Below are 11,093 nucleotides of genomic sequence, written 5' to 3' on the forward strand. Positions count from 1 at the left end.
TAAGCATATTCTTTTTTTATTTTTATTTTTTTAACTGGAAATGTGATTCTAAAATAAGCACTTTTAGTGCTTATTAAGAAACAAAGCCAAACATACTGGGGTGCTGTTTCTCAATAAAAGGGGCAATTTAAGATAGGTAAATTAGATGTGAAATTAAAATTTCTAGATGGTTTATGGGTACTTTGGGGTGAATACTTGAAATTAGTTACACTATAATTCAGGATACAGCTATCACTTTTAAATAGAACAAGATAAACTTTTTTTCTACCTAAAACTAGAATTTGATCACCAAAAATTGCCTTGGGCTTCTGGTATATAAAGAGTGCTTGGTAGACATCTATTTAGAAACTGAAAATAGAACAAAGAACAAGTCTTTATCCCATGGAACTTAAGTACTAATTAGGGGAGCATGAGTAAGTACAATATGTACTGTATTAGTGACCAATTTTGTAGAGAGCTATAAATAAGGCAAAATAGGTACACCGCACTGGTTAAAATAGGATAATCAGAGGGCGCCTGAGTGGTTCGGTTGAGCATCCAACTTCGGCTCAGGTTATAATCTGCAGTTTGTGAGTTTGAGCCCCACATCAGGCTCGTTACCCTCAGCCTGTCAGCACAGAACCCACTTGGGATCCTCTGTCCCCCTCACTCTGCCCTTCCCCCCTGACTTGCACTCTCTAAAAAAATAGTAAAAAAAAAATAATAATAATAATCAGAATTTGCAGTCTGTTTTAAGAACTTCAACTTTCAGAGACGGGAACTCAGTAGCTGGAGAATAAGTTGTTGTACGGGGCTGTCACTGTATAACATCTTTTTGAATCTTGAATTCTGAACTCCCTGAATGTTTTATACATAAAAATCGTGGAGGTATAACATTTCTGACAGGATGTGATGTTGAGGAATTTGTAGCCTAAGAAATTGAGAGAATGCTGCCTACTTTGCTGAGTTTTTGGTAAGGATTACGAGTGAGTGTACAGGCAGGATGGAGAGTAGAGCTCCAGGTCCATCTTGGTGTGGGCTTTTGTTTTACTTCATCAGTCTGCTTGTACAAGTGCCATATGTGAATTGTAACTTCTCCACTAAAAATCATAATAATTGCAACCATTTACAGAAGACTAATTATTTTACAACTCCTATAAGTGGTTGGCATTATTTCAAGTGAGAAAATAAAGGGATAAGCAAGATGAAGTTAACTTTTCTAAGTGGTCACTTGGGTAATAATAAATTACAAAACCCAGTTCTTGAGCCCAGATCTGAATCAAGTATGATAGGTTCCTTTTTACACTGTAAACCTACATGGGAAAAATATATTGGCACTTGAATTATTTTACTCATTTTGTGCCTAAAGTCTATAAATATTCATTCAGCAAATTTTTATCAAGCACCTATTGTGTATGCCAGTCTCTGTTCTACGTGGTACTGCAGAAACGTCAGTTAAAACGGATTCTGCCCTCTTGATGTTTTTCTACCAGGTGTATAGAAAAGCAGGGATACAATGAGACCAACTCTGGTGGCTCTTTATTTCATGATGGCCTCACAGGAAAATGACCTTATTTTCTTCTATCATTCCAGTCAAAGAAACAAAAGCCAAGAGGAAGAGGAAGCTGATTGTTGATAGTGTCAAAGAGTTGGATAGTAAGACCATTAGAGCCCAGCTCAGTGATTATTCTGATATTGTTACTACTTTGGATCTGGCACCACCCACCAAGAAATTGATGATGTGGAAAGAAACAGGGGGAGTGGAAAAACTCTTCTCCTTACCTGCTCAGCCTTTATGGAATAACAGACTACTGAAGGTAATAGAGTTTGCAGAATTTTTTTAAGTTAATTTTTAAAACTTTTGAATCATTTTTGATAAAGTATTTTCAACTATATGGCACTTTTTTTTACTTAAATCACAATATACTGAACATAACCTATCTGAAAGATTGTGTTGACACCTGCATTTCTAAAAGATGCAGAAGGAATTTTTTCTGTATGAAAAAGCTGCTGTGGTTTTTAATAATTCTCTCTCCTCAACCTCTCTCTGATAAATTACTAATTCTATTACCTTAGCATACACTGTACTTCAAGTCTACAATCCTTAGATACCGCTTTCAAGCCAAACCATGGTGTGGTTCTCCTTTTCCTGGAATAAAGAATTCTCTGATGGGGCGCCTGGGTGGCTCAGTCCACTGAGCGGCCAACACTTGGTTTCCACTCTGGTCACAACTTCATGGTTTGTGGGTTTGAGGCCTGCTTGGGATTCTCTCTCTTTGCCCTTCCCCTGCTTGTGCACTTGCTCACCCTCAAAACAAAACAAAACCAAACTATCTGGCTTTAAATTTATTTAATAAGAATTACTTTCATCTCTAGGCTCTTTTCTACTCATTTTAGGTTCCATACTATTCCAAAACAAGGTCCAAAAGTGGAGAATGCTGAGTGAAGCAGTACTATTAGACTGTTATTCTAAAGTAGAAATATGCATAGAATTGATTTTACGATAGATGTTACTAGAAAGTATTTCAGAGCAGCCATGCTATTGTAAAATTTATTTATTGGAATCTGAGTGATGGAATTATTTGGAAGAAAGTCTTTAAGGTATTTCTACTCTTTGACTTAGTGATCTCATTATTAGGAAAATTCCTAAGGAAGTAATTCAGAATATGGAAAACCGTTTCTGTGAGTATGGTCCATTACAGTGTTTGCAATAGAGCAACAACAAAATAGCAAAAAAATGGTTCAAATGTGATATGTACACATGTACATATATATTTCCACTCTGTGGAATATTAAATAGTTATTAAAATTAAAAGTGATGGTATTATATGGAAATCTTATTAACTAAGTGAAAAAAAAAAACAGTATGTAAAACCACTTGGTATGTTTCCAGTTAGAGTAAGTGTATGACTATGAAAATAAACTGCAGGCAAACAAATTTAAAATTTTAGTGTTCTCTCCAGGTTACAGGATAGTGGATAATTTTTCTTTATTGATTTTTCTGAAATTGCTGTACTTAATAATTTGTTAACCTGTATTTAAAAATTAAGACGGAATGAAGTGTGGATTTAACATGAAGTAGAAATCATACAACTATATTAAAATGTACTTAATGGAAAATAGAAATGTCAGTGGTGGATTTTAATATGATTTTTATTTTATAATTGAGATTTTTTTTTTTTTTCCCTAGCTCTTTACACGCTGTCTTACACCACTAGTACCAGAAGATCTTAGAAAAAGGAGGAAAGGAGGAGAGGCTGATAATTTGGATGAATTCCTCAAAGAATTTGAAAATCCAGAGGTTCCCAGAGAGGACCAGCAGCAGCAGCACCAGCAGCGTGATGTTATCGGTATGTTCTGTTAGAATAGTTCCTTGATGACTTACCTGTATATTGGCAGAGTAGAAGAAATCAGGAACAAAGGGGTATACTCAAATTTTTGGACCTGGAAATACATTCCTTACTATAGTGTTCGATTTCTTTGTTAAATATAAGCTTTCTGTTTTTGGAAAGGTTTAAAGTAGGACTGGCTGAGTAATCTTCTGCTAAAAGGATTATCCTGCATTGGGTTGGAGGTGGTGAAACTTGTCCTTTTAAGGCCCTTTTCCACCTTTAAATGTATTGACAACTTGAGTAATATTTGTCGGGGGGAGAGGTGGTAAAAATTTATTTGGCCTTCTTCATTAGAGAAAAAGTACTCTTAATATATTAATATTAAAAGTAAATTCTCTAAAATATTATTAAAGACTGTATGATCCACATGTCCTCTTCATATGACCAATTGCAGATGAGCCCATTTTGGAAGAACCAAGCCGCCTCCAGGAGTCCGTGATGGAGACCAGCAGGACAAACTTGGATGACTCAGCCATGCCCCCACCACCTCCCCAGGGAGTGAAGCGAAAAGCAGGACAAATTGACCCAGAGCCTGTGATCCCTGTAAGTAAGCATATCAGTTATTAAGAATTTTAGATCCCTAGTAATAAGGTTATCTAAGGAGCTCTTATGAAGTATTAATGGCAGGGAATGGGTCTAGAGAGAAAGAATGGCAACCGAAGATGTGAACACAGTGTGCCCTAAGTGGGAGAAGATATCTGGGAGTTTGAGCCTTTCTGACTCTTCTTGGATAGTTTTGTTTCAGAGGGGCCTAACAGGACCATCCTTGGTTAATGTGAAATCCTTGATTCTGAACTTGGGTCCAGTTTATTATTTATTTTTCTTTCTCAGACAATAGTCCAGGTGAATCTGACAATTCTGGATTAAAGATGAAAATCATTATATAGAACCTGTTAAATTCTTTAAGTATCAAATATGTCATGAGTAAAGTGAACACAGGTTGTCACTTTTGTAATTAACACCTAGTTCCAGGTGTCTGACCAGTTTTTTAATAGGTTTTCTTCTCCTTGTCAGCAAGATTGAACAGTTTTTTCCAGTTTGACGGATACAAATGACATACTTATTACTTTACAGTATACAACATAATGATTTGATATTATGAAATCATTTCCCAACACACATACATATATATATTGTCTTACATGATTCTTTTTTTCTTGTCCTGAGAACTTGTAAGATCACCATACTGTGTATTAGATCTCCAGAACTTACAACTGTAAGTTTATACTGTTGGACCATCTTCTTAACCTCTAGTAACTACTGTTGTACTCTTTTATGAATTAACCTTTTTTTATTCTACCTGTGAGAGCATACAGTATCTGTCTTTCTCTGACTTACTTCAAGTAGCATAATGCCTTTATAGTCCATCCATGTTGTTACAAAAGGCAGGATTTTCTTTCTCGTGGTAAATATTCCATAGTATATGTATCATATCTTCTTTATCCATTAATGGACACGTTGTTTCATGTCTTGGCTGTTATAAATAATGCTGCAGTGAACATGAGGGTGCAGATAACTGTTGAAGGTGGTGATTTCATTTCTGTTGATAAATACCCAGAAGTGGAAGTGCTGTTCTAATCTTTTAAGGAACCTTCATACAGTTTTCCATAGTGGCTGCACCAACAGTGCACAAGGGTTTCTCTTTTGATGCTAGTCATTCTAACAGTGTGAGGGGATCCTTCATTGTGGTTTTGATTTGCATTTCCTTGCTTCAAAGATGTTGAGCACCATTTCATGGACCTTTTGACCATCTCTAGGGTCTTTGGAAAATGTTCACCTCCTGTGTCCATTTTTGAATCAAACTGGTTTTATTTTTGCTCTTGAATTGTGTGAATTCTTTATTAGGGATATTAACCCCTTATCAGATAAATGATCTGCAAAGATTTTTTTCCATTCTATAGACTGCCTTTTCCTTTTATCCATAGCATCCTTTGCAGAGCTTTTTAGTTTGATGTAGGTCTATTTGTGCTTTTATTTCCAAGACCTATTTTGAGGAGCTTACCCATCCTATGTTTTCTCCTAGTAGTTTTGTGGTTTCAGATCTTACATTCAAGTCTTTAATACATTTTGAGTTGATTTGTGTGTGTGGTGTAAGATAGGGGTCCAATTTTTCCAGAACCATTATTGAAATAAGATTTCCACATTGTAGGCTATATATATGGGTTGATTCTTGGGCTCTCTATTCTGTTCCAGGTTCCTGTAGTATGAGACCGTTTTAGGCTATCTTATTAAATAATCAGAATATACTTGTCATGAAGTAACATCTGGCTACCCTTAAGTTCATGTAGGATAGGAAAACTAAAATAAGTATAAAGGGAGTAAGGTGTAGTGTGAGGCTCCCTAATCCTAAGTTTATAGAATAAATGAATCTGGGCAAAAGGATGATTTTTTATAACCTTAGGCTCTTGGTTCAGCCTCCATCAGGAGGTTTTGGCAGAAGATTCCTCTGCCAATTTTAAGAACTAGTTTCCTGTGCCCTCTGATGGTAGAGTTGTCAAGGAGAGCATCTTCCTGTATGAGCTCAGGAATGAGGGTGGAAACAGGTATCAAGAGAGTTACTCTAGTACTACTATCCTGGAGGAACTTGTTTTGTAATGTTCTTCACTGTTTACATTAAGCCTGTGAGAGGAAGGATATTCAAGAGATGGACTCAGAAAGATAGTCTCCTCATTCCTATAATTTGCTGCCAGTAAGAGCTCCAAGGCAAGCCCACGCTTAGTTGTAATAATCTTAAGACAGTTGTATGTAGTAATGGTTGATAGTACAGGCTATTTAACGTTAAAGCCTTTTTGCGTTGCCTTAGAGTTAGTGGGTGAGTCTGTTTTGTATGGTTATTCCTAAAATGCTACTAGACAAAGTTCTGGGGGTTACAACTTTCTCACATGGACTTTATAGGTATTTGATGCCTAAAAAGTAAGTATAAGAACACAACACTTTTATTATAATGGATTAATTTCTTCTGTACCCTAATGTTAAAGCTCTTTAAGAAGAACAGATCATCAAGTTTTGGTTTTAAGGAAGTATGGCAATATGACTCAGTATTTCTTTCTACTGTTTCAGCCCCAGCAGGTAGAGCAGGTGGAAATCCCCCCTGTAGAGCTGCCCCCAGAAGAGCCTCCAAATATCTGTCAGTTAATTCCAGAGTTAGAACTTCTACCAGAGAAAGAGAAGGAGAAAGAGAAGGAGAAGGAAGATGATGAGGAGGAGGAGGTAAGGAAATATTGGAAAAGATCTGATGAATAAATTCCCATCCCAGATTTAGCAAAAATCTTAAAACAGCTCTCTTTTACTTCTCATATTAGAGCTAAGGTAATTGATGTTGAGCATCACAGTGATGAAAAATGTTCACACATAAACAAAATTTAACCAAATTCTTAATGATCTGGATCATCATTAAGAATATCAAGTTTTATGCTCTGCTATACCTCATTGTTTCCCTTGTGGGCTTTTGAAGGACACACGACTGCCCTCTCACCGATTTCTTAAAGTCTAGGTGGTTTGTACCTGCTTTTATTATCTTGTGGCCAATTCTTACTTTTAGTGTCTGCCTCTGGTATGACCTCGCTCTCTGTGGCCTGGAAATCACATAACCATTTTCCATGAGTTTTGTTTTCATTAGATTGGGGTGAGATGTGACTTGGCTAAAAGAAAGGTTTGAATGGCTTTATTTTTTTAAAAGAAGAGGTGCTTTGAGAATGGCTTTTCTTGGCTGTTTGGGGTCTTTCTGGACCTTTGAAGCTGTTCTAGGTAACTTAGGATTTATTATTTTGATGCTGTCAGATATTTTAGATTTACAATAAAAATGTTAATAAAATATCTTCCAGGAAGTTTAAATTTCTTCTAAGACTAGAGGTTATGGATTGGGTATATATTTTCATGAGTATCTGTATTTATAATTTATCATCATTATGCCAACCATAGATTTTATAACCATTTAGTGCTTGAGTACCACCTTTTTTTACAGTCAGGATTTAGCCCCAGAGCTGCTACTCTTTTATGCACTAATGTATGCCGCATTATCTCAGACTGTGTTGAGTCAGTATTTAAAATTCTTGTGCATTTTATTATGTATGAAGCTGTAAACTCCCGGTTCTTGGAAATGGGGTATGTAGTTCCGGCATAGCAGGTCTCAGCAGTCGCCCCATGCCAGCTTCACAGAAGACAGGTCTGCAGGTGACTGGGAGCCAGGCAGCTCAAGTAAAATCAAGTATTAGCCCATTTCTTTTAAAACACTATCCAGACCAGTAGTACTTCCTCATCTGCTAATCTGTATGCTCTTTGGTACTAGTCCACAAGGAGATGAGCTATATATTCAGTTAAGTGTTTGCTTACAGGTACAGAAGACTTTCTTCTGTAAGTTAGGCAAGTTCATACTAGACACAGATATTTTCTGTTACTCAATACACAATTTAAATTAGACCTTTCAGGATAAAGGAAATCATTTTGCAGAACACTTTTGTCAGCTTTTTTATGCGTCGGGTGGGGTCATTTTCATTCAGGATGAAGATGCTTCTGGGGGTGATCAGGATCAAGAAGAAAGAAGATGGAATAAAAGGACTCAGCAGATGCTTCATGGTCTTCAGGTACGTGTGCCAGTCCAGACTTAGAAAGACTTGAGTGAAAACTTGACATTGCTCCCTCAAAAAGCAACATGCTATAACCAGAAAGTCTACGTTTGTGACACTTTTTCCAGCACTACGTATTCCAATACATATGCCAAGAGTAAGCCTGGGCTGCCTCAGTCCATTAAGTGTCCAGCTCTTGATATCTGCTCAGGTCATAATCACACAGTTTGTGGGATCGAGCCCTGTGTCAGGCTCCACGCTGCCTCTCCCCCTCCAAACAAATAAGGCCTTAAAAAAGAAAGAGTAAGCCTGGAAAGCATCCAGGTGAACACTTTGCAGTGGTTATGCTGCGAAGGTAGACTCTGGTGGTGGCTTATAGAATTCCTCTGTGTGTCTGCTACTTTTTAGTGATCATTGAACGTATTTGTTGGATCATTTGAGCATCTGTGAAATACCAGGCATGTTGCTTAAGGTTTCCCAAAATAGAGTCAAAGGATCGAGAGATTTTAAAAATAAGCTGAGGGGCGCCTGGGTGGCTCAATCAGTTAAACACCTGACTTTGGCTCAGAGCCTGCTTCGGATTCTGTGTCTCCCTCTGCCCCTCCCCCACTCATTCTCTGTCTCTCTCAAAGACATTAAAAAAAGTAAGTTGAAATCTTAGGAAGAGTTAGTGCTCAGTTTTACTATCGTATCACATTTGCTTTTCCCCTTTACCTTCACTATTGAAAAAAGTCCACTCCCACCAGAATACATAGTATACTCTTCCTAGTATCCAAAATTAGCATCTTTTTAAAATTAGCACTTTACTGGGGCTGTCGGTTCAGTGTCCAACTTCAGCTCAAGTCATGATCTCACAGCTCATAAGTTCCGAGCCCCACATCAGGCTGTGCTGACAGCTCAGGGCCTGGAGCCTGCTTCCAATTCTGTGTCTCCCTGTCTCTCTCTGCCCTTCCCCTGCTCATGCTCTGGCTCTCAAACATTAAAAAAAAAAAAAAAATAGCACTTTCCTGTGAGATTACTTTAATTCTTCCTTTGTTTTATTTCAGCGAGCTCTTGCTAAAACTGGAGCTGAATCTATCAGTTTGCTTGAGTTATGTCGAAACACAAACAGAAAGCAAGCTGCAGCAAAATTCTACAGTTTTTTGGTTCTTAAAAAGCAACAAGCTATCGAGCTGACACAGGAAGAACCATACAGTGACATCATTGCAACACCTGGACCAAGGTTCCACATTATTTGAGCAGCTAGAAGCATTATAGCTAGTGTTCATTTCACTAGTGTATACAAATTGCCCCCATGTGTAGGGCACACAAAACCCTTTGAGAAAATTTAGATTTTTGTCTGTACAAAGTCTCTGCCTTTTTCTTCATTTTCCAGTATTTTAAATTTATCAGTTTCATCTTTAAGGGAAACTGCTTATATGAATGTGTTTGTGTTCTGATGGAGAAACAAGCACACCCAAGGACCCAGAAGATCATTTTAACAGTTCAGAACAGTTGTGTGCAATATTGGCGCATGTGATGATGAGTAGCAGTTGAAAGTCGGGATTTTTATCTTAGTTCTCCATTATTGCAGTGGAAAGGAAAACATGTCAGGAAAAAAACGCTGGACAGTTTAAGAACTATGGTGTGAGTCTTTGACAGAAAGAAGTTGTCTTTTCCCACTAGTAACACTGGCAATCTTAACACCTATTTTTAGGGATGGTGCCCAAAACAAATTGTCCTCTTGAGATACATTTTAAGGTGTAATTCCGTAATGACCAAGAGGGCACGTGAAATTGTGATATATATAAGTAAAACCCTTCAGCTACAAAATGATAGAACTTGGTTTAAAGTGTTCTATTTTGTAAGTCATTCCATTTGAAACTTTTTAATGAACCTGACTATCCTGAAATCTGTTGTTTTAGTGAGGCTCTAAAATGAGCCAAAGTAGACTTTTTAGAGTAGAATAAATATAAAAACATTTTATAACTTTCCAGAAGCTATAAATCAAAGTTTTAAAAAGATGTTTGGATATATTTGAGTATTCAGATCATGAAAATAGAAATTGCTATGCCAACTAAAAGGACAGACTGATGGGAAATTATACACCTGGTTGACTTAGCCCTTAAGCAGACAATGCTGTTAATAACTAATGGCTTCTCTGATATTTATTACAAGTTTAGTACTGATCTTTTCCCAATGCTGCACACTCCTATGTTTGGAACTTTATTTTTAATGGCTTTGCAACAGAAATCCTATATCCGGTTTCCTGTAATTTAAGAAAAACATCCAAATAAAGGCTTTATTATTAACAGACCAGATAGCACCAGAAATTATGTGACTATTATGATTCTCAAAATATGTCTTAACTTTTTAGGGCAAAATTACACTGAAAGTTCTAGCTTAAATGTTGGCACTTTTGTGGAAAAAAAAATCACTTTTCAAACTCAGACTTCAGTGTATACCCAATAATTTTAAATTATGTGAAATGTTTTAAATTAGTGAACTCGTAATTACTGTTTTGATGATTCAGTTTCTTGAGAATGGTAATTGTATAAAATTGCTATTGCAGCTTTATTTTCAATATGTGCCTGTAAACCATGGATTTTTCTCCCTTTGTAAAAAGTCATTGTAGATAATTGAATGTTTGATTATAGAAAGGTCATTAGTTTCTTGTTAACACATTTTGTTAGTCTGGTTTTGTTGCTTATCGGGTTTAATATTGTTCTTGAAAATAGTTGATGCTATGTTATGTATAACTTTTCTAATAAAAGTTGTGTTATAAGCTGTAAATTTTGGAGTATTGTTTTGTTGATCGTGTTCCCCAGGAAAGTGTTAATTATGCCTCATCTTATGTTTGCCTTCTCTAGAAAAATTGTTCATACAGATAGTGAATTTTTCAAGAAGTCTTGGGTTAAAAAAATGAAAGATTAGTGTCTTTGTCAACAGAAGGGCCATATGATCTGAAACTTGGATAGATATACAGTAATGATATATATTAGCATGTAATGAAAGTAACCAATGGCTAGTGCTGAGGAATCTTTGGGGCACAGATACATCCCTGTAACTGCTAAGTACCTGCAAATTATGACATGCCTATTGGTATATGCCCTTGCAGCCCTAAACAAAGCCGATGAACTGGAGGCTTCCTGAGCCCATCTGAGAAAGCTACTGAAAG

The 11,093-nt window shown here is 36.7% G+C and overlaps 1 protein-coding gene across 2 annotated transcripts in view; it reads left to right on the plus strand.

Annotated features, from left to right (window-relative positions):
• Positions 1–10,708, plus strand: part of RAD21 (RAD21 cohesin complex component) — a 30,252-nt gene extending 19,544 nt beyond the window's left edge. For both annotated transcript variants that reach the window (XM_030303788.2, XM_030303787.2), the window contains 6 exons: positions 1,573–1,796; positions 3,170–3,329; positions 3,766–3,914; positions 6,432–6,581; positions 7,871–7,954; positions 8,983–10,708. In XM_030303788.2, coding sequence (XP_030159648.1) covers positions 1,573–1,796; positions 3,170–3,329; positions 3,766–3,914; positions 6,432–6,581; positions 7,871–7,954; positions 8,983–9,174 — 959 coding nt within the window. In that variant the 3' untranslated portion in view covers positions 9,175–10,708. The remainder of the gene's footprint in view (positions 1–1,572; positions 1,797–3,169; positions 3,330–3,765; positions 3,915–6,431; positions 6,582–7,870; positions 7,955–8,982) is intronic.
• Positions 10,709–11,093: the final 385 nt, after the last annotated feature.

Source organism: Lynx canadensis, chromosome F2 (genome assembly GCF_007474595.2).
Source record: "Lynx canadensis isolate LIC74 chromosome F2, mLynCan4.pri.v2, whole genome shotgun sequence".
Lineage (NCBI taxonomy): Eukaryota > Metazoa > Chordata > Mammalia > Carnivora > Felidae > Lynx > Lynx canadensis.